The sequence below is a fragment of the Amphiura filiformis genome, chromosome 5, assembly GCF_039555335.1.
Source record: "Amphiura filiformis chromosome 5, Afil_fr2py, whole genome shotgun sequence".
Classification (NCBI taxonomy): domain Eukaryota; kingdom Metazoa; phylum Echinodermata; class Ophiuroidea; order Amphilepidida; family Amphiuridae; genus Amphiura; species Amphiura filiformis.
In genome coordinates this window covers 42,829,453-42,854,532 of record NC_092632.1, presented here as the reverse complement: position 1 = coordinate 42,854,532, position 25,080 = coordinate 42,829,453, and the positions used below count along the sequence as shown (strand labels likewise).

The 25,080-nt window shown below is 37.1% G+C and overlaps 1 protein-coding gene across 1 annotated transcript in view; it reads right to left on the bottom strand.

Moving 5' to 3' along the window:
* LOC140152212 (uncharacterized) overlaps positions 1-25,080 on the bottom strand; it is a 194,699-nt gene that overhangs the window by 163,323 nt on the left and 6,296 nt on the right. The window contains exons 8-14 of the mRNA XM_072174511.1: positions 24,720-24,789; positions 23,062-23,249; positions 22,256-22,307; positions 20,075-20,122; positions 7,952-8,013; positions 6,359-6,445; positions 4,624-4,897 (exon numbers count right to left, since the gene is read on the bottom strand). Coding sequence (XP_072030612.1) covers positions 4,624-4,897; positions 6,359-6,445; positions 7,952-8,013; positions 20,075-20,122; positions 22,256-22,307; positions 23,062-23,249; positions 24,720-24,789 — 781 coding nt within the window. The remainder of the gene's footprint in view (positions 1-4,623; positions 4,898-6,358; positions 6,446-7,951; positions 8,014-20,074; positions 20,123-22,255; positions 22,308-23,061; positions 23,250-24,719; positions 24,790-25,080) is intronic.

The window sequence follows — 25,080 nt, the reverse complement described above, 5'->3', positions numbered from 1 at the left end:
CGTTTCAGAAAATCCAGGGGGTTGCAATAACCCCCTCAAAGTTATTGTTATTGCCTCATAATGATTAATGAATTGTGATTGAAGTAATTTCATGAAGCATCATGACATCAAAGGTAACTTTGAAAACTGGTCAACAACACTCACTTTTTAAACCGAATATTTCAGAGAAACCATACTCCGTCATCAAAGGGACAAAAATGTCATTGTTACAGCAGTGTAATGCAGTTTGTAGACCGACTGATGATTCTCTAGTGTTTCTAGATGTTGACAATGTCCTTTTTTGTCCTTTGATGACAGAGAATACTTTCTCTGAAATATCCGGTTCAATAACTGAGTGGAAGTGTTGTTGACCAGTTTTAAAATATGTGACGTGGTATGGTATATCGAAAGGAAACACTCTTGGGCAGGATCATAAATGGAGAAATAGCAAAAAATCTGCCCGGGGGTGATTTTGGGGTTTGTTGCAAATTTATGATGTTTACAATATTGTCTGACAGATTCAGACCGGAATATTACTGGCATCTTGTATTTTTTAAGACATTTTTCAAGGTCATTCCTACTCTCAACATTGTCAATAATATTCTTAAAGACTGATATCTCAATTTCCAATTTTATAATACCATAACTTACAAACTCGGTTCGGATTTGAGAAAAATTAGTCAAAAACTGCCAAAAATCAGCCATTTTTAAGTAAAAAAATCAAACATGGGTCCCGATTTGAGAAATAAATTGGTCAAAAACTGTCAAGTCAGCTGTTTTTTAGGTAAAAAATCCCTGGGTAGGGGTTTCAGAGTTCCAGCGGGAACCCCATGTAATTTGAGTACCCCACACACCTCCCCACCCCACCCCTGTTGCAACAACCCCCTCAAATTTAATATTTGCATGTATAAAATGAAGCTCAAGGAATTGTGATTAAAGCCTAGTAAGGGATCACAAAAAGAGACAGAAAAACAAATGAGTGGATCAGAAGCATGACACAGGTCAGCGATGTCATCCAGACTGTGAAAGAAAAGAAGTGGTCTTGGGCTGGTCACCTAGCTAGAACATCAGATGAACGATGGACCAAACTGGTTACAGAATGGATACGTAGAAATGGTACTAGGCACCTAGGAAGACAGAAAGTTAGATGGAGTGATGAAATTACAAAATTTCTTGATGTAACCTGGATGAGAAAGATGTGGAATAAATCAGAGTGGCATCACCTTGGAGAGGCCTTCACCCTGCAGTGGGTCGATGATGGCTAATAGGATGATGATGATGAAGAAGTAATTTACGAAGCATTATTGTCTACGTATGCATGATAACCACCATGTAATAAGCAAGCTCATAATGTATGACCGCTCCCATCCTGTCATAATCAGGAAATGATTACTTGTCATTGTGCAATAGTTAATGTGAAGCCTCATTCCATTCTGACACTCTATGAATTCCTATTGTCTGATCACAAAGGAAGATGTCACATCCGGTGGCATAGCAAGGTTTTTGGCAACCAGGGGGGCACAACTCGTTAATGAACCGATGAAAATATTTTTTGCTGACGGAAGTTGTTAATTATGAAACCATTATTTTTGCCGGGTCCACTCAAGAATCTAAAAAGTGGGGGAGGATTTTTCAACACTTGTTTATATACTATTAACGTAAACAGACAGGCATCATGCAACATGTACTTAGTTTCTTAATCATGCACAAGCAGTGCGCACAAAATTGTCCCAATTTATTATAGCCAAGACCTGTTGTGTACCAATGGCCTAAAATGAACTGACGGCCCTTGATGAGCAGGGGGCACTGGCAAAGCCACTGGTCATACCTGCACTGATGTAACTAAAGCAGATGCCTTTTGAGTTATTACCAATAAGCAATTACCAGGAACATGTCAGTGCTCATCCTAGTAACCAAATCAGTTTCCTATAAAACACAAATAAATACAAAACTATCTCCCTTTATATGATACTCCCAATTGAATACCTAAGGGAAGAAGGGCCCAACTCCAATTTTTTACAAAAATGAGTTAGACCCAGCATTTTATTGCCAGCAAACTGTTCTTCCTTGTGTGTGAAAGATGAGCCAAAATCCACACTCTAAATAGTCTTCCACGTACACTTAATCATGGTTTTCATGGAAGAAAGGCCCAACTCCATGGAGTTGGGCCCTTCTTCCACAAATATTGGGATAAAGAGGAATTTTGTTCATCCATGAAATCTGCTTTTCACTACAATAAACTTTCTTGCTAACATATTTACATGCTTCTACTTGTGCAATCAATGGATAATTACCAAATTTCTGTAGCTATTTATAACACATCTGCTTACAGAACTGGCACTTGCAGTATATTAGTGGAAAAAGGGTCCAACTCCAGATCGTATAAAGAGCTGTACCGTTGCCATGGAAACATCATATAAAATTTCTAATGTATGTAATATTGTATGTTCATGTATTAAAGGTCTCCTGAAGGTGAAAACATTCTGCCTATAAAACTTTTCCAAATATTAAGTTTTTTCTTAATATCGCAAAAACAGTTTTCATGGAGTTGGGCCCTTCTTCCACTCAGGTATTCAATTGTAACACCAGGCATTTTTCAGGTTGGGGATGTGCCTAAAATTTGGCATTTTATTCCCAAAATTTTCTGTGAATACAAGAACAAGTAAAGAACAAAGTTGGACTGTACTCTTATAGGTTAGCTATGGGAAGCACACATCCATAGTGCTCAGGCTTGAGGTACATCAAAGTTGCACCAGATGGACCAACCCATAGAGTCTGGTTGTGTATGAATAAAATTAAAAACAGGGAAAATATGACACAACGTCCAATGGGGAGTAACACAAAACATAAACAAAGTTAAAAACCCGACGTTTCGAAAAGACATAACTTTTCTTTCTAAAGGGATAAAATAAGAGACCTGCTCTCAATATAGTGGAGACCAGCTCCATGAATGTGCATATATGTGTATGAATAGTTTTTGTTGCTCATCTACCAGATTTAAATCAAATAAACGCCTCGGGCGTTACATTTTCCCAAAGGGGGCGTTTATTCAAGGTCAATTTTAGAACAATAATTCATGTTAAAATCATTAGGTAAACTTAAAACTCATGCTAAAATGACGAACTATGAACTATACTGACTTCTGGTTCACTTCTGGGTTTCCAATCCAGATTTTCACCAAAAAGTGACGCTATTATCGACTATGTGAGCAACTTGGTAAGCTTACTACACAAGATAGCATGGAAATATCAGCATTTTTTAAATATCTTGGTTGAAAAAAGTAGTGAGGGAGAGTTTATTTGAGGGGGGCAACTATTTGACGAAATACGGTATTTGTCTGACCCCCTGCATGTGTATCCTTCAATTATGAAGACACATTTGCACATATCCACCTGTTCAAATGAAGCCAAACAACCATATGGCTTCAAAACATATTACATATTTACAAAAACAGGTCTTGTGAAAACCTGAGGCACATCCTGAGGCAAACCAAAGAATAGCCAGCATAGCATTCAACAATCAGTAATACATACTGCATGCTATGGGCTATTCCATTTAAAATCCACACTACCCCTGTGGAAGATTTAGCTAAAGTCTTCCACAGAGGGAGCATGAGTTTCGAATAGAATAGACAATTGGATAACTTCAATTTGAAATACTCACTCCAGTTGTGGAAGATATAGGTAAAGGCATAATACAGAGGGAGTATGGGTTTCAAAATGATTAACTCTGACCAATTACATTTGAAAAACATACTCCCCCTGTGGAAGATATTTCCAAAATCTTCCCCAGGGGTAGTGTGGATTTTAAATGGAATAGCCCATTCCTTTTGTCATGTATGCAACCATGTGTTCAAGGACACAGGGTAGTGGCAATTTACATGTCTTGACCGACTAGCAGGATAACTGTATACTATATTTCTTTCTCTGTGGCTCTGATTACAATGGGCCATTTCAAGTTTCAAGTTTTCAGCCTCATCAAGTCCACTGTCATTTGTATTGTTTTTAATTTCTTGGCAGATTGCATCACAACGAACCAATTAAATAAAAGCATTTGACACCCAACTGCGAAGAGCGAGTTAGTGTAGCAGTTCTGACCTTGCATTGCACCACACTGTGGTCCGACCATTATCAGGCATTTGGGTGTACCAGTCCATACTCCCTCTCACAGGTTGCCTTCATTTTTTCCGGATTACTATTGCATCCCAAATTGGGCTTCCTTCCCAGAGTATATTGACCTGTTTTATCTCCCATATTGAATATGATGAATAAAAGTATTAGAAAATGGCCTGAGTAACCAAAAATGCACCAATACATCCAAGCACCCAACCCAACCAAACCAAACCTAACCAAACCAAACCCGACAGTCAACACCCAATTATACAGAGAAAAGATCTTTACAAATCATCTATAGTCTGTATACCTTCCTCAAGTAATATCAAATTTTTAGAATTTCTCAAAGACTGTTAATTTTTGCAGGAATCTGTTATGCTAGTTGGATTCCTTTCTGAAAATGTACACTTTTATATTCTTCTTATCATTACATTTCGAGATACAACAAAAAATTATCTAAATTACTGACTCGAGGAAGGTATACAGACTATAGGCATAGTTTTGGTGAAGGTCACATTAGTTTGTTACTCACCTCTACTTTACTGGTACGAAAAGGGACACTTTGCTGTAGAATTCTAACGCCCAACAATCCTTCACCAAAGGCAGGATTGACAACTGTAAGAGTCCACTTCCCAGATTTCTCCAGGTTTTCAATCCCAGAATACTTCAAGGCATAGTTTGGTTGTGAGCAGTCTAATCCTTCAGCATCACATGACCCTGATGCATAACTTGGTGCATCCTCTGCTATCTGATTGGCAAAATTTCTGAGCTGCGGATCATTCACTGCACCACCATCATTGGTTGTCCTGCAATACATCAAAAAATCTAAATAAATGTTTATTAAATTTTTGATGAAATTGTTAAATTCAAGACTCTGAATTTTCACTTACGCCTAAAAAAAATTGCTTGATTGACGTAACCCGACTGACCCTAAAAGTAGGCCTGACCCTGACTTTTTTTTGGCCAAAAAAAAAATAAAATTGAAAAAAATAAAAGAAAATAAATGAACTAAAAAGAAAAAAAAAGAAAAAAAAGTTCCAAAGCCTTAATCAAACGAAATTTACAGCTTAAAAAGTAAAAAAAAAAATCCCGACCGACCTACCCTAATTTTATATTATGTTACACCAATCAAACAATTTTCTTAGGCCTTACTGAGAATAATTTTACAGACCTTTCAAATCATCAAACTAGATGTTGTCAAGCTGTCAAACAACCTGAGATACAGGATGAAATCATCAAACTTTATAGATTTGTATCTTTGCCAATCTTTGGTACTGGTCCTGCAGATTTTTTTAAATATTATTGTCAAAAGTCCGCCATTTTCAATTTACGAGCTGGCTTGAGGAATATGCAAATTAACCACAAGGAAAACACATATTCATCAATTTTACATGATGTAAAAAGTAACAACTCACTGTGTAAGAAAAGATCACTAGTGTGGTTATTGTCTTGTGTAAGAGATATGATTGATGACATATCAATTTTTTCCATATGTTTGCGCACTTCTTTGCTGAGAATTTGCACTTTTCTTTCCTGAGGTTTTATATTGTGAAGTGCCAAATAGCTGGGGTATTAGTCACATATAGCTTAAGATAATATTTTTTGTGATGAACCCATGTTAACATTGAGTAGAGTAAGCTACATTTTCACTTGTAAGGATGCAAATTCACATCATTTCTTGTCCGCCATTTTGTTTCTCTCAGACAATTGCAATACTGTATTTCCTCTATTAAACTCCCTGGGGGCCTTGTATTTTCCAAAAGGGGGCCATTTATTAGAGGTCATTTTTACAATGATAAATCCCGCAAAAATTGTTAGGTAAGCTTGAAAATCACAGCGAAATGACAAACTATATGAATTTAGGAGCAATGACTTCTGGTTGCACCAGTTCACTTCCGTTTTTTTAAATTTCATTTTCGACTGCTACCGATCTCGTGTGGTCTGTGGTAAGCTTACTTACCCAAGATAGCATGGAAGTTTCAGTATTTTTAAACATCTTGGTTGAAAAAAGAATGGTGGGTGTGTTTAATAGAAGGGGGCAACTAATAGAGGCCATATGGTATATCGTATTAAGTACAACTTCACCAAATGTTGTTCAAAAGTGAACTTCAACATATAGGATTGCACAAATTTGTTACACCATCACCTTAATTTTACTTCCTCATACCCGTAATTTTCTGGATGTTGGTTTAGTGGTACGTGTGATGGAGGCACCAGAACTTTTACTCTGATTTCAAAAGAATAGTTGCAGAGAAATGATCTCTTACCAGGTATCCCACCACCAATGCTCTTTCCCAGCCAACTCTGTATAGGTTACATTGACTCCAACTTCTTGTAGTAATCGATACATTCGTCTGAAAACATCAACAACAGATAGATGAATTGTAATAATACACTTATTAACTCATCTTCGGGGAGGTCCGATAATTCCACCATTTTTGTCAAGTAAATTGGTCAATTCTCTGAAAAAATAATCAACTTCTTGTAGTAATCGATACATTCATCTGAAAACATCAACAAAAGATGATGAATTGTAATAATACACTTATTATAACTCATCTTGGGGGGGGGGGGGGTCCGATAATTCCACCATTTTCGTCAAGTTAATTGGTCAATTCTTTGTAAAATAATCAACTTCTTGTAGTAATTGATACATTCGTCTGAAAACATCAACAAAAGATAGATAAATTGTAATAATACACTTAATAACTGATGAAGTAGAAAGATTAAAACATTCAACTGCACTCACCAGTAAGTGATCTTCGGGGAGGTACGATAATTTCACCATTCTTTGTCAAATCAATCGGCCTAATAAATTTCACACTATCAGTCAAGTTCTCTGAAAAAATGATCCACCTATTCTCTCATCAAAAAGGACATTTAAAATCTATAGCCTACGGTAATGTTAACTATCTGCCCCATCCTAACAATGCTAAATCCTGCAATTTTGCTCCAATGTGCATAGTAGTGCCCCACTCCTGGGGTCCCCTCTTCAGAATAATGGGGAAGGGGTCTCCAGAGATTATATGTAGGAAGTAAGAGAAGGGTTTAATTTGATCAAAAAGAAAGAGGCAGTTTGGCATGTTAAAAACAATGAAAATACATTATGGCCATAGTACAGACCAACCAGCTTTCCATAGAGGTTGTACATATGAGGTATCATACCGTAAATATGGCGGACTACTCAAATGCATTCAACAAAAGCATGACTGCAATCTACCGCGACAGTTCGCCTCACACACATATAACAAATGCACTACGATCAAATAGGCTGGTGACAACATTTGATTGAATGGACTGCACTGCACCATGATTACGGTGAAGGAAATCCTTTGTTTGAAGCCATGAGTGATAAAAGTATGCAGGTCCTCTATTGGTGTCACAACCAGGTGTAATGGGTAGCCGTTAGGCGATAATTACAATCTAGGTGGTGAGAGGAGCTACACTATGTTTGCATCCTTGTTGATGCAAAATGATATGGATGTATATATCACTTGGGTATGGTGCTTTACTTCACTTGCCTCACTCCACCCAGGTTTAATGGGTAGCTGTTAGGCGATAATTACAATCTAGGTGGTGAGAGGAGCTGCACTATGTTTGCATCCTTGTTGAAGCAAAATGATATGGATGTATATATCACTTGGGTATGGTGCTTTACTACACTTGCCTCACTCCACCCAAGTGTAATGGGTAGCCGTTATACGATAATTACAATCTAGGTGGTTAGAGGAACTGCACTACGTTTGCATCCTTGTTTAAGCAAAATGATTTGGATGTATCTCTCTATGGCAGCAGAATAAATTGTAAATGTGCTGGTACATAAACATTACATTTTTTTTTATTTACAGATATCGGCTTACCTGACATAAAATGGGTGCACTGTCCTATCTTGAGCCCCTATTCTTGTTAGCACTGGTATTCCCTGTTATGTTTCAAATAAAACAGAAATGAACATGTCAAAAGCATAAAAGTTAAATTTGTCTGCTTGATTAGTATTAAATTCTATCTATGAAACTAAAAATGAAGCAATAATATGGTTTCATGGTATCAATGAGATAAATATGGAATTTATACCAGGTGTGGCATCAGAGGGGGCATGAGGGGGTGAATGACCGCCCTATGATTTGCAAAAAGAGGTGAAAGGGAGGAAAAGGATAAAGAGAAGAGGGAGGAGAGAGTAATATGGGAGGGGGAGAAAAAGAGAAGAGGGAGAAAGAAGTAGTAAAGGAGCCTTTCCTTTCCCTGACCATGGATATATTTGTATGTGAAGGGAGAAGCTACCTCTCCCCCCTTCGGAGCTCTTGCCCCCCCCCTCCCCCGACCTTGACTGCTTTCATGACCGCCTACTTATGTTTTGAAAAATACCCAAATATAGTGTGTGGCATCACCAGGAACCCACAATATTATTGCATTTTAAGAATACCCAAATAACTATCAGGAGCAGAACCTCCGGAATTCTTCTATTGTATTTTTTATTTTGTTCTCTTTCATTTGATGCTGCCCGAGGGTGACACTGTTGTTAGTTTGCAAGATATTTCATTTTAAAAGTCATTACTAATACCATGTTTTTTTACTATTAGGAATAGCACTCCAGAGTTATTTTATTGTATTTGTTATCATCTTCTCTTTCATTTGACACTGACCACCCAGAGGGTCAGACTTGAGATATTTTTGAGATATTAATTTCAATAATTTTGAAAAATACCCAAATATAGGGAGTGGCACGCCCAGGGACCCACAACATTGAATTTTAAAAATACCCATAAAACTATTAGGAGTAGAACCCCCCAGTTATTTTATTGTATGCTTCTTTTTTTTCTTTCATTTTGATACAACCCAGAGGGTGACACCATTGTTAGTTTTTGAGATATTTCATTTTTTTAAAGTCATCACTTATAATGTGTTTTTCAAACAATTAGGAGCAGCGCCCCGAGATATTTTATTGTTATTATTATTTTATTTCATTTCAAAAAGCCATCACTTGAAAGTTATACAACTATGAATTATAATATATAACTTATACATATGAATTTTACAAGGTTTTGTTGCATTGTAAATTATAACAAGGCATGGATTGGCAAAACCTTTAAACACAAGTCAAATCAATAAAAAGTCGCCCAATTTTTCCTAACTGTTAGATTCTACAGAAAAACTACCAAAAATTGCAGGTGCTAAGGTTACAAATTCACCCAATATATTTTTTAACCATTGGTTTCTATGGCTATGAGACAGGAAAGGATAAAAAAAAATCTTCAGAGTTTTCCAATTAGGTTACCAAATAGCGAAGTTCATAATACTGAGCCAGGTCAATGGGCTAATCAGTTGAAATCACACTACCCCTGTGGAAGATTTTGGAAATATCTTCCACAAAGGGAGTATGTTTTTCAAATGTAATTGGTCAGGGTTGATCATTTTGAAACTCATACTCCCCCTGTATTACGACTATTATCTTTCACAACTGGAGTGAGTATTTCAAATGAAAGTCACTCAATTGTCTATTCTGTTTGAAACTCATACTCCCTCTGTGGTAGACTTGAGCTAAATCTTCCACATGGGGAGTGAGGATTTGAAATGGAATAACCCAATGTCAAGGATAATAAGTGACGCTGGACCTTGGAAGGAGGTGTTCTAGTTTTATTTGTTTTCATCCCAATTCACAACTAAGTTACACAATTGAAAACACAGGATGATGGCAACAGCTTTTGTTCACAGCTCTTCATTTCTAACTTCCTTGTTTCACATCTAAATTTCATTCTACTTCTCTTTCATTTAGTCACTAAGGCATTTGCCTATATTCTTTAAGCATGTCTAAATGAGCAATATTATATTAATGCCATTACTTCAGGAGATCTACAGCTTGCAGCAGACATTTCAGTCAGCCTTCATCACAACGCCACCCATCACAACATCAGTGCATGAGTGCAGCCTCTACAAATTTGCAAAGTAAGGCTTAATTGAAAAACATGATGCTGTGGATAAAGTAAAAACCGTACTAGCTGCAGCAACATGAATGTGAATAATACCACTACCAATGCAACCAACTCATCCTTGTCAGTTTATATCTTGAATGTCTCATACTGGGAACAAATTCTTATTGCAGTCCTTCTAGGATTGGTGTCTATCACTGGACTTATTGGGAACTCCATGATAATTGCTGCAGTAGCTTTCTCAAAAAAACTCCAAACTTCAACCAATGCATTAGTGACAAGTTTGAGTGTAGCTGACCTATTGACATCATTTGCGCTCATATGGTTCATTGTCGGTAGTCTCGGCAAACACGAATGGCCAATACCAGAGGCCTACTGGATTTGTCAGTTTACCGGTTTCATGGTATTTGCCTGCCTAGGAACCAGCATATGGACATTGGGTATTATTGGTATAAATCGACTCATCCACATATCAAAACCCATTTGGTACAAGAAGATCTATACATCCTGGAAGCTTGTGATTCTTGTGGCGATACCATGGGTCATCCCAGCAGTATCTTTTCCAATCCTTCTTGCAGCTGGACATGTTGTGTATGGGTATGACATAAATACCTTAACATGTGCCGACTATAACCAAACACACACATTCTTCCATCTTCTAGCTGTATTTGGTTTTCTTATCCCACTCTCAGCAATAGTTGGAAGTTACCTCTGGATCTATTTGCATGTCAAGAAACACTTTCGGGAACAGAAACAACATTTGTCTAAGTATTCTGCCAGCTCTACGTTTTGAATCATAATTCACAAAGTCCCAGCATGCAAAATTCCACATCAGAATTTGTAATCACCGAAGGCGGCTATGATCCCAACAGTGACATAGCAATTCGCAGACGGAAACAAGTATCCAAGCAAGAGATCGAGATTACTAAAAACCTCTTTGTGGTTGTCGTTGGATTTTCGCTTGTTTTCTTCCATACTTCATCATGCAGTCAATTCGGCACATCACCAACATTGAACATGTTCTATTTTATGTTAAGGGTATTCCATTTACTAACAGCGTTATTAACTTCATAATATATGCCATGAAGCATCCAGATTTCAAAGTTGTACTGAGACATATGATGAGGTGTTCTTATGCTGATATCCCGCAACCATCACCAATCCTGAAATATCTACTTTCAAAAAAAAAAAAAAAACCTGATTCAAGCTAGATATTGCTCAATGAAGTATCCTAATCCTGAAAAAGTGAAAGCACTTCCTGTTTCAAGCATTCTTGTGATTATTGTTTTATGTAAAACTGACAGTCAAATCCTGGGTTTGAAAGACTACAGTTTTTGTCAGAGAAGAACGGCACTTGTTTACATTTTGAGAGCGTGCAGAGTGTCTACACGGAAGTGGGGTTCTGATTGGCTGAATCAATCATCTGACAATCATAGCAACAGTCCGATAATTTATTTGGCCAATTGTGTGTCAAATCGTTGGTCGGGCCAGATCGGCACCCTTGAAGTGAACACAAAGCTCCGTGTATGTTGCTCATTAACAGGGCGCTCGCATCAATCTGTGCAAGGAACTACCGTTCTTCTCTGAAACCCAGTGTAGATGCACCTACATGTATGAAAAGAAACTCTATGACATAAACCAGGTGCTTTTGAACCACATGTCTTGCCTAAGATAGAAGCTAAAAAATTGATAGTTTACTACTCATGGACACATGTGTCCAAGTTACATTGAACCGAACTAACCCAGATTTAAAGAAATTGGGGAAAACATGTTCCTGTACAAATGAATGCAGACCCAAATTTCAAACATTCTAGGAATTTTTTTTCGTATTTCAAAATATTTCAAAATATATACAGATTTTGGTGATTTTTAAGGTCATTTGAAAAAAAAAAAACACCTGCTAAACAGCTATTTTTTTTCATTTTTTTACCATTTAACCTATCATGAAAAATATATCTACCAATAAATTTGGACAAGTGGAATATTTAATATATATTTCTTCAACTCAAGGTTATCAAGAAGCAATGAACAATTAAGTTAGATCATAGTCTGGGGCAGGCCACAGTTCACGAGTTATTGATGTGCATATATACAGGGTGAGTCAAAAAAACTGCAATAGAGCAAAGAATCGATATTTATGAAAGAACCAAATCGAACTTTCACAATATTGAAAAATTCTATAAATGCTACACTCAATGGCCACCTTCTGTGAAAATATGAAGTGAATCGTAACTACCGTTTAATTTTGATGAGTCCTTTTGTTGCGATACCCAATTTCGTTATTTGTCCACAAGGTACCATGTATTTTGAATGAGAGCACTCAATGCGCGGTAAAGGCACCATATCTAAAACTGACTTTAACTTAAATAAGGTTGATTTTTATGTTAATTTAATTTCTTTTTTTTCTGTTCAAACAAACTTTCTAACATTACTTTAAGTCCTTCATACCTCACTCGACTCCAACTCCAGTTGTTTTAATCCCAATATGTCCAACTTACTGGATATTTTGTAATTCACTCCATTTCAATTTGCGCGCATTTCATTTTGACATTTGAAAAGCCCGCCTGCAAATTTGTATGTTTTTGATAGAGAATAAACATCTTTAAAGTAAAGGTAAAATGAAAATAACAACAAATAATGTTTCTTCTCCTTAAACAAGACCAAGGGCAATATCACTCTGGATGCTCCATTTTATTTTAATGCCAATGAGGTTAAGAAAATGGCAGTTGTTCCAAAACTACCTTACACAGAGTGGGCTGACATTCAAATTTTAGATGTCTCTTGGACAAACATTAAAATTGGGTAGCGCTATAAAATGTGTCATAAAAACAAAACGGTAAATGCTAATTCCTTAATTTTTGCACACAAGGTCACTGATGGATATACCAGATATAAAATGTTTTCAAACCTAAAAAGTTCAACTTGGTTCTTAAGTAAAAATGGATTCTTTTCTCTATTGCACTTTTTTTGACTCACCCTGTATATATAAGAATGCATTATGCACCTATTATGCCGTGAAGTGTTACTCGCCAGTTGCACTGGTGATTCTGAAACTTTACTCGCCTAGCTGCAAATTTACTTGTTATTTAAATCTGATGACCTCCGTTTGCTTCACCTATTAATAGCCTCCTTTATTTCAACTCCACTTTTGTCTCTATAAACATGTGCTAACAAAAACACATGTAGGCCTATAAATGCTAATTTCCAAAAATATCAAATATTTATAACTGTCATCAAGAAGCTTTTTTTAATCCAATTTGCTATTTTTAATTGAGGTACGTGCCATAAATATAGTTCTTCGAACCAGTAAATATATTTAGACTGTCGAGTCCTGGAAGCCAGTTGCCCCAAATATTTATAACTGTCATCAAGAAGCTTTTTTCAATCCAATTTGCTATTTTTAATTGAGGTACGTGCCATAAATATAGTTCTTTGAACCAGTAAATATATTTAGACTGTTGAGTCCTGGAAGCGAGTTGCCCCAAATATTTATAACTGTCATCAAGAAGCTTTTTTCAATCCAATTTGCTATTTTTAATTGAAGTACATGCCATAAATATAGTTCTTCGAACCAGTAAATATATTTAGACTGTCGAACCAGTAAATATATTAGTCAAAAATAGAGATGACATTTAGGGATTCAATCATGTTTCACCGTTGTTCATCGTCGATTAACAACGATGCGTCCGCGTCATCTGCGTGGTTTACTTTAGTTGCCTGAGTGAAGTAAACCACGCAGACGAGCCGGACACGAGTTGTTAATCGGTGATGAACAACGGTGAAACATGATTGAATCCCTTTCAACAATGAAAACAAGCTAAAGATCGCCTAATTCACATGATTCTTTCATTAATGCCCGTTTGTCACTATTTACTCAACCTTGCAAGAAGATCGGTGATTTCTCCATTGATATCAGCAATAAAACTAAAGAAAAAGCAAGCAATAAAACTAAGAATAAAGCGGTAATAATTTAGCTGCTGCCTCCAACATAAGAGAGTGTTTACGCATAAGTTCCAGGCATGACAAATTTTACGCGCTCATGCGTAACCCGTACGCGTAACCTTGCGTTCGCGTATATGCTACTCAACTGTGGATTCATCAGGGATTAACAATGCTTGGCTCCTGTACAAAGGTATAGGAAGAATTTTTGAATTAGTAATATTGCCTCTATTTTTGATGTTTAGAGAAATCAAATCAATCATATTGTGACTGGACACTACGAATGAGCCGTAAACTCGGCAAATTGTATTCCGAGTTACAGTGTAAAATGTGCGTCAAGGTCATATTCATAGGTATCTCAATTCGGTGCAACAAGTATCTCATCAAACACTGTTTAAACCAATCAATAATCCTATTGCTGAAGAGGATAATAAGCTTCTATCTATTTCTATAGAATCCTTAAATAGTTCTTGTCTTTGTTTGCTTTGGCTAAATCCTGTTCAAGTGGTGGATAACAAAGCATTGTATTTTGTCTAGGTATGTATAACCAACAATTAACAATGAGAGGACATTCCTGAACCTTGTTGACTTGGGGGATCGATTTGAAATGACCGCCAATTATGACTGTTTGATATTTATTACCAGAAATGTAGAAAAAGAGACACATGTAGAACCAAAAAAAGGTACAATTTTGTTGAAGGAACAGAGTTCAACAAACCATAACCCCGCTTCTGGATATCGTTTGAAGTCAAATGATATACCATTTTAAAGCTTATGATATATATTTTCTAAACACAAAATAAAACAAAATTGACCGGGGCCGACTTTACGGCTGATTCGTGGTGTCCAGTCACATTTAATTAAACTGTATGTCATATTAAAAGCTTCTTTATCTATTTTGCTATTTTAAAATATGTTACATATCAGGCCATAACTGTTAACTAGTTCTTTGAAAATACATTAGTCAAAAATAGTATACAAATATTGACTGCTATGAGGGGCATGGTTAATATTATAGGCCCAAGTTGATCTCAAAACCATGCTATGACCCGAGGCGCAGCCGAGGTCATAGCATGGTTTTGAGATCACCATGGGCCTATAATCTTAACCATGTCCCAATAAAGCAGTCAATATTTGTTTTATATAGGCCTACCTCATTGACATAGATTCCTGTCATCTGATTGGTTAAAAGGCCTATTTTATTGTTCATAGGCCATGGTAAAATTTACAAAGAAAGTTTTTCGTTATGAACCGATCGCGTCACCAAGCAACTGGCAGGCATCAGCGTTGGCACAGCGTGCGTGTAATGCGCACGCCATCGATCAGCGTAATGCGATGATGTGAAAATGACTATTCCCGGGGAATAGTAGTTCAGTTTTTACGTAATTCTTAAAAAGGAGGGCATAGCTAATTCAATGACTGCACTTTTAACCAATCAGATGACAGGAATCTATATATGAGGTATATAAAGAATTATATACCTCATATTTAGATTCCTGTCATTTGCTGGTTAAAAGTGTGGTCATTGAATTAGCTATACTCTCCCCCATTTTTCAGAATTACGTAAAAACTGAGCTATTCCCTGGGCAATAGTCTTTTTTTCACTATTCCCGAGGAATAGTCATTTTCACATCTCTTATTTTTGTTTGAATAATATCACTGTTACAATGCGTCATGGCCAAGTGTGACAGTACGATTGTAGAAGAGACTAATTTTCTTTAGGCGACAGCAACACTTCAACACCAATCGAGTCGACACTGCATCGAGCAATGTTTCATTAATATATTCTTGTTCATTAATTGTTTAAACGAGTATCATGTGACCAAAAATAGTTGAACTATTATGCAAAGCAGTCAAAATACCCTTGGTGAGGGAATGGGGCACTATTGGAAGTACTACTCCCCGGGAATAGTACTACTATTTCCCCCTGAGCATGTATTACCTCATTGCTGCGTGGCAGTTCCTAGTGGTCGGTGCAACTCGCCACGTACGTGGGATTTCAGTACTGGTTCTGGGGTATAATGTGTAGCAATTAAGTCATGTTGTCATGCAGCACAGAATTGCATCTAAAATATGGCGGTTTCATCAGGCATTTAATCTGAGTTACATCAGGACCAGTATCTTAATACTGATGGTGAGATAACAGAGAACAGGGTTACTTGTTTCACGGCAGTATTGCAGAGGTTACAGCATTTTCACGGTAAGCTTTAGTGTGTGCATGCTGCATGACTGCATGTGCATTCAAATCAAAGCAAGGCCAACCTAGCCACAAGGCCTAGCATACATGTATGCCATTACCAAGGCCTCTGTCCTTGCTTTTCTAATACTTTAACCAATCAATGAACTAAGAATATATTAATGAAGGATATAAAACAAATATTTACTACTCTAAATTTGGGATCTGGTGGAATCTATTGGTCCCCAAGGTGAACTGGAGAACTTGGTGAAAAGGTCTCCAGTTCACCTCGGGGACCAATAGATTCCACCAGATCCCTCATGAGCAGTAAATATTTGTATAATAGCAAAACAAGCAAGCTGAGAAATTGTGGCCAAAAAGGACTGAATCAGTAGAGAAGCCCAGGAGAGAAGCACACTTCCAATGTGTTGATGATCTGGTTGAATTTACTCTGAATGGAAGCTTAAACTCGCTAAAACTAAGCCTAGCTTAGGCCTAACTTCAAAATCATCAACATTCGACACAGTCTTTGTAGAAAGCCAGCCCATGCATTGCATGATATTGATAGTACCGCAAATATGAGGGTTATTTAACATGATCATCTGGACGAAAAGAGTTGTTAATAATTAACAAATGCGTCCCATAAATTCAACAATCAACACATTGATCATAGTTCGACATCGTAGGCCTTGCCTTGGTCTATGTGAGGCATAGTGGTCACTCTCTGACAAAACGTTCCTGAAGCTTAAGTGAAGGCAAGCAGGCTGACCTAGCCTAAGATATTCTTTTAACCAATCACATGACAAGAATCTATTTTATTCTGTATATAAAACAAATATTGACTGCTTTATATTCGGGACATTGTTAAAATTATAGGCCTGCGGTGATCTCAAAACCATGACTATACCCCAAGACAAAGTCAATGGCAGTCAATATTTGTATAATATTGCCTCCATTGTTGACTAATTTCCAAAAATATCAAAAATTTATAACTGTCATCAAGAAACTTTTTTTAATCCAATTTGCTATTTTTAATTGAGATACATGCCACAAATATAGTTCTTCGACCCAGGAAATACATTAGTCAAAACATAGAGAATATTTAGAAATATTGCCTCCATTGTTGATGTTTCGAGAAATAGACCTATTTTTACTCATATCTTATAAAACTTCCTGTCATCAAGATTATTTTTATTTTATCCATTTTGCTATTTTTAAATGTGATATGTGTCATGACGTAAATGATGTTCTTCGAACCAGAAATTCCATAAATGAAGTTAAAAATAATTAAAATAATGCCAATAATAGTATAGTCTTCGTAAAATCTTTTTGGGGGGAGGGGGTTCCAAGTATTTTACATGTTCAGTGGCATATCAGGGTCAGTTGTTTGAGTGGGCAGAGATATAAAACTATTGGCAGTGGGCATCATTTTTGCCATGTGTCGCTGAGATAATTTTCAATTTGACACTATATTTTCCCAAAATTAAGGGGAAATTTCATGTTTACCAGGTGTTTACGATGTCCTGCTGGCTATGTCACACCAGGCCAATTTTTAATTTTACACTATGGGGGGAGGTTTAGGGGTTGGAATTATTTTCTTGGGGTAGATTTAAGGGTTGAAATTTTCTTTTGGGGAGGTTGAGTTAGCAAAACATTGGGGTGTTCAACCCCTAACCCCCTAAATGTGATACCTTTAGAAGAAAATAAATGGGTTCATAAGTAAAGCAACTAGAAAAGTAAAAGTACCAACATTGTCTGCAATTTCTCTGTGATTCCTTTTCTCTGATGAAGACACCCACTCTCTTTATCGTACTTTACTTGGCTGTGAGACATTTATGAGAAAATAAAACCATTACATGTTTAATTCGCCGCAGATCTGCCGTGACTGTTGTGGCATGTAGTGGTGAATGCACACTATTTTGAATCTAAATGGTTCTAATTTTATGAAATTGTATTAAAATTATATTGACAGTTTGCCTCTGCTTCACTTCTTCATTTGTTAATAATCTGCATGTACGGTAGTTTGCAGTGGCATAGAATTCTTTTTGACATTGGGGGGGATGGAGTTGGAAAAAAATTCTTGAAGTATAGTCAATCCAGCACCTTTTGGCAACAGAATAAGTTTATGGTACAATTGCGCGTGAAAATTTTTGCTATTTTGAAGCTAAAGTGATGAAACATTGTATAAAAGTAGAATAAATGCGCTTTGCACTTTTGGGGCTAAAATGGGCAAATATGAGGTTATTTTGGTCAGAAACCCATTATCAGGTGTCAACATTGGGGGAATGATTGTATGGACCATCCCCCTGGCAAAAAATTGGGGGGGATAAATCCCCCCCCGGGATCTACGCCTATGGTAGTTTGCACTAGGTACTGTTCTTTGGTTCGCTTCAAGTTTGTCAATGCTTTTTTGCGGTTGCACTGCAAGCATGCTGACAAAGCGCCCTTGTACTTGTGCATGTACGCTCTACGCAACTAACTTCCCACACATGATTTGATACAGCTACCAGCAAAATACGCACATACATCAGTACGTACCTAACTTGAGGCGTTGAAGCAGTGTATACTACTGTTTGCAACACCACTTTCCCCTTCTATAGTCTGTATATCTACCTCAAGTCACCGTCACTAGCTATGAAGTTCAGCGTGTGCTGCGTTGGCCTAGCATGGTTTCTTGCATGTACACATGCGGCAAGTTGATCGTGAGTGTAAAAGTATGTACATGCACCAAGTAATGCTAAGCTAATGCAGAACATGCTGATCTTCAAAGCTAGTGCCTGTGACTCAAGGTACATATATAGACTATATCAAATGATATTTCCTACCGTTGTCCCCATTCATGGCAGACTGTCACAGGATTATGCATGATGAATCTATTAACGATCGCTATTAACCTATCTGGTGCCTTCATCGGAGAAGAGGAATGGCAAAGAAATGGATGACAATGTCGGTACTTTTACAAGGCAAAAAGCAACGTTTCTAGGCATTGTTGATAATGGGACTTCAGCAAAAAGTTTCCTATTACTAATTCAGATGGTTTGCATGTTTCACTGTGAAAAAAATAAAATAAGCGCTGTTTTTTTCACTGCGTTCTGAAATTTCAATCATCACAACAAATCATGATCATCAAACCGCCTCTTGAGTTCAAATAGAACTTGGTGGTTTGATTGATGTGTAGATGTTAATGACATCAGGGTCAAAAACGTCAAAGGTTATACCTTTTGCTCCTGGTCTATACGAGGTTCTATATGATGTTCACTGATGTTAGTTGGAAACTGCTTTTAGTTGGAAACTGCTTTTTTGTGTCAAGAGAAAAAAATATTAAATCTCAGGTTCCTTGACTCTTGGGGACAAGAAACTCTGTGAGAACAAGGAAGTCAAATTCAGAGCCATGCTAAATATACACATGCTATGCCGATGGACACTTCAAGAAAGAAGTAATTGACCTATTTTATTATCATGAGTGAAAGCTTATTTGTGGAGCAGCAAGTGAAACAATTTTGTACAAATATCTGTGAATGTAGCTTTAAAAGTTTCATGGAATGCAGCCTACCTTATCAACTGTGGATATTCTCTCAGTCTACTTATGGCTCGAAACACTGAATAACGCACATGCATTGCATTTTCATCCAATTAAATAGATTCAAAGAGCACGGACTCTGCCGAGTTTGCAAATCGCTCATAGAGGGTAAAATAGTACATAGCATTTCACAATACATCTGGTAAAATTCTATCGTGATGAGAGTTTGCATTGTGTCAATAACTAACCACTATATGCGCAAACCTTTGTAGTGCTCAAGCTCATTGGCTCTTGCCTATACACTACTTTGGTCTCCCATGTGTGACAAACCAAGATGGGAGGATTTACAATAGTGTTCCGCATATTGTGCAATTCTGAGTCGGTACTCTTTGAATCTTATCTCTTTGGTTTTCATACATACCTTCAAATTAGATACATGTCTGTCAGCATCATTCTCTGCTATACATGCCTATTAAGATATGAACAACATCAAAATACAAGTTATCATACTTTCAATTCTATATAGCATTTGTTTTGACATGACAAACTCAACACATACCATTTAGGAGAAGGGATGTTCAGATAGAAATCATGCTGAATAAGGGGAAAAAACACTGTCATGACAATAACACATAAAGACTTGCTTTATGGCGCAAATGGGCTCACTTGAATTAGGGCAAATTTCACATACAGATAGAGGGCTCCTTCCTCTGAAAATCCCAACAAGATTTAAGGGTCCAAGTCCATATTAGTTTGTGGGATTTTGACGGAGGGCACTTTTAGTATGTGCCTAAAATGTCAGTTATGCCAAAGGAGTCTTCTTGGCTGTCAGCCAAGAAGACAACCATACAGACAAGGGGCTAAAAAGCAGTATAATGATAATTTATCTATGATAGTGTGGCACGGTTTGTCTTGACTCTTCTGTAAGTATAAAGGTTCATGGAATCCAGGGACCATGTTAATTGACAGAAAACAGACCCTTTTCATAATTTGTTCTTTCAGGTTAACTACCAATAACTCCTGTCACTCCTATCTAAAATCTGATTAAATGTGTGATTAATATTAGAATCTGATTAAACAGCATTGTCTTATAGTGAACACAATGAACTAGCAATTACTGTCATTTGTAAAATATATTCTTTCAGCGAATTCAGTTCACTTAACTTTCGGCATCCTACAGAAAACCCATTGTGTATGCAGAAAGCAATTCCTAAAATATCATTTACTTGTGTCGCAGCAGACAACATATATGAAATCATTGTCTTGCTTCACAGAAATTTGCATCATGACTGATTGTCAGCAATATGTGACACGATCAAGGGAAATGAGTCGGATGTCGCTAATATTGATTTTGAGATATTGGCAAAGAAAGTGTTAAAATTCTTTTGTTTTATATTGTTTTCAGCAATTGATAAATTGATGTAACTTCACAAAGAAAAGCCGAATCAACATGGGGTTTTCAGTTTCTGAAAGCTCTAAATGTCCTCTTTAGAAATGTGTGTAAAACTCATTTTCGACCAGAGCCGACATGCGACTCATTCCCCTTGATCATGTCACATATGTAAAAATGGCAAAATATTTTTTCAAATAAAGGTTTTTCCCTGGGTTTTTCCCTCATATTCATTCAACAATTCATTTCTGATGAAATCAATTTTGAGGGCATACACAGCAGTACAGGTGCTTCAGCTCATAATGACTGTTCAGTGCCAGAAGTGGGTATGTGCATATATTGCTGCCATGTGTAGCTGCAATGTGTAGAGGAGTACAATATGTGACTCCGCGGCACAACTGAGCCCGGATGTCGCCAGTGCCACTATTGAGATATGCTCCATCGAACTTAACAATAAACAATAGGAAAGAAAGGATTTATTGACTGTTTTATTGATTTTTCACTACTTAAATGTCAAGTACTATAGACATGATATACATCATTTTAAAGCTAATTTCAAGCAGAATATTTTGGTTGAATATCTCAAAAATGATGATTGGCGACTTCAGGGCTCAGTTGTGCCGAGGGGTCACATATACTGTGTGTAAATTGCCATAGGCAGGGGTGTGAGTGACAACAGATAAAAAAATTCTGAAAAACTCTGAAATTTGGAAAGCTCCTATATACATTTGTACAGAGGAAGTGAAGAAAAAGAGATGAAAGTTAGATCAAACAGTCTGAATTCAGAATCTGAACTCTCACACCCCTGCATATGTTCATAGGGCAGCTATTGCACTTATCCACTTCTTGGCCAATTAAAGTACAAAAATGGGCGCAAGTGACTCTAAACACCCTTGTGAACAACATATCCAAAATAGTCTCAGAGCTAAATCGCATACGGGCCTTAGTTAAGGATTGAGTCAACCAATGTTTAATATCATGAGGTGTTATAGGAAAGACCCTCTAGATCACTGCTAGGGGGTAGTAGACTCAAATTTGTGGGTACGTTTTGGACTGCAATATGTGACATAATCTTGTTCTGCTGGCTGTCAAGGAAATTATGCAGCAAGTCCTACTTGCGGTTTTCCTGTGTGCGAGACTGCCAAATAATGTAATGAAGACTTCTCTCAAATACTACATGTACATATACATGTATCTTGTTTAATTTCTTACCTCCATTATTGCTTTAACTGCTGGATCGGTGTGACTGGTACTGATATCATGCCTGCAATGACAAACACCATTGGCATTATACACATAAGGAACTTCATCCTGAACTAAATGGAGATGATGGATTAGAATTGGTGAATATCTATAGTGCCCTTGAAATTAACACTGCCCCTGTGGAAGATTTTGGAAATATCTTCCACGGGGGGAGTATGTTTTTCACATGCAATTGGTCAGAGTTAATCATTTTGAAACCCATACTCCCTCTGTATTATGGCTTTACCTATATCTTCCACAACTGGAGTTAGTATTTCAAATGGAAGTTACCCAATTGTCTATTCTATTCAAAACTCATACTCCCTCTGTGGAAGACTTTAGCTAAATCTTCCACAGGGATACTGTGGATTTTAAATGAAATAGCCCATTACACCAAAAGTCAACAGGGCAAAGGATTCAGAAGATGCTTATATACAATATCATGACAGCCGGTATCTGACGAGGCTTGTAGGTTACAGCTGAAAGTTGTTGTTTTTGTGCTGAAAGCTTGTTTAAACTATTTACTGACTATTTACTAAAATCATACAATTTGGCAATTAAATTGAAGGTTTAGTTACCCAATGAATAGTCCAAATAATAATAATGACATTGACTGCTCAGTGCCAGAAGTGGTTAAGTGCAATAGCTGCCATATGTAGCTACCATTATGTAGATGAGTACAATATACTGTGTGTGAATTCCCAAATGTTCACATGGCAGCTATTGCACTTACCCACTTCAGGCACTGAGCAGTCGACATGTTTAAACTCACAGACCTAAAGAACACATTACTATCTCCATACTCCTCCTTCTTAATCCATCCAGCCAATGATATAACACCAATGGCTCTGTCAGGGTAATGTGTAGCTAAATGCCATGCTCCATGACCTCCCATGGAATGACCTGCAAAGATGACTCTCCTTGAATCTGCTTTGTTTGGTATCCATGACATCTCTTCGGTTATCTTTGAAAAAAAATGACAAGGTTGAGCAATATTCATTGATTCATCTGGTGCCTTCATCGGAGAAAAGAAATTGCAGAAAATGGCAAACAATGCCAGGACTTTCACAAGGCAAAAAGAAACTTTTCTAGGCAATGTTGACATGGTGCTTTCAAGAAAGAAAGTTTCCAATTACTAAGAACTAAGTTTTTAGAATAGTTTGTTTGTTTGAAAGTCCAAAATTTACCATATGTGACCAGCTCCAACCAAACCCAGGACAAGTCGCCAGCCATGTTTTTGAGTTATAGGCCTTTATAGACTGATATTCCCATAAAAAAAATGAAATTTTGTAATTCTTAATTTCATGATATTTGACCTTGGAAGCATGTGGACTTTCAAATCCTTGAAAGTACTTGTTAAAAAGAGCTTTATTTAACCAATAATTGACAGTTGAACTATGATAATCCCTATTCAATCCTGTGTAAAGCAGAAAACTAATTAGCCCATTACTCAGAATAACAATTGACTAAAAATATCAAGGTATCATTTACAAAATTATCCATATCTTGAAAATTATTGATGCTGTGTATATAATTTTGGTATCATTTTAAAGCTTATTGCCCCATGCCTAAATTTTTATTCAAATTATGAAATGTCAAAAATGCGACATGTTCCTGGTTTTGTCAGAATGGGTCACATATGGCACACTATTTTATCGCTGTGTTCAGAAATTTCAATCATCATGACTACTATGATGGCTTCAGACTCCAACTTCTCTTGGATGAAATCCATAATTATGAAACGGTGCATAAGATTTCTCCCCAGGAGAGTCGTAGCAACAAGGCGGTTTCACAAGCAACAAAGGAGCCTGTGCATGCTGAAACTACCACTTATTTTATGTAAATCATAATGAATAATAAAGAAAAGGATTCATGGGCCGCAGTGGACATAGTTGAGAGCTGCATGGGAACACAGGCTGCGAGTTGACCATCCCATTGGTCTTGTATTATACAAAACAGTAAATTGTGTTTATTTGTTTGCTTGTTTATCTTTTAATGATATTAAATCCGTCTTTACGCATTCGGACAGTACTAAACATTCTTTTGACAACAAGGATGTGAAAATCTTGGACAGAGAAAGCAGATGGTATGAGCGAGGGGTCAAAGCAGCTATTTATGTGAAACGGGGGAGCCTTCACTCAATAGGGGAGGCGGCCTACGACACAACTTGGCTGGGGCCTACAGTTCAGCGATCAGAAAGATACCTCTCAGGTTGAACTCAAAGGTGGTGATCTGTGATATTACAACATCCGTTTCACAGGTCAATGAACTTTTACCACCAGATGATCAGTAGGGCTGATGATGCATTCAGGATTGGACGTGAAAATTTCCCACTCAAAAATAGTAAGTCCAGTTGACTAGATTATAGTTCAAATATCATTATTGTTTACTACCTGGATGAATGATAATCTTCACAAACGTGTTTATCTTTTACCTTTTGTAGTGTTTCCAGTGCTGTCATTGGTGTTAAAGCACCCGGGCCTTCCCAGTTATGAGCACCATGTCTGTCATTACAGTAAAGACAGTAAAAGAATAAAACAGTGTGCATTAGACTGGTGTAATGGATGGGTAATTTCAATTAGAACCAAAGAGATTATACCCAGAGAGTACCAACTCAGCTAGAATTGCCATGTGTGTACTGCTATGGTAAATCTGCCACGCATGGAGAGCAAACTAATGTACCTCTGGCATTTAACCGCAAAGCCAGAAATTGGATGTTGATTTGCGTCTTTAAGCTCAAGCATTACAAAGGTTTGCATGCATTGGGACAACGCATTGGGTAAAGAACGCAGACA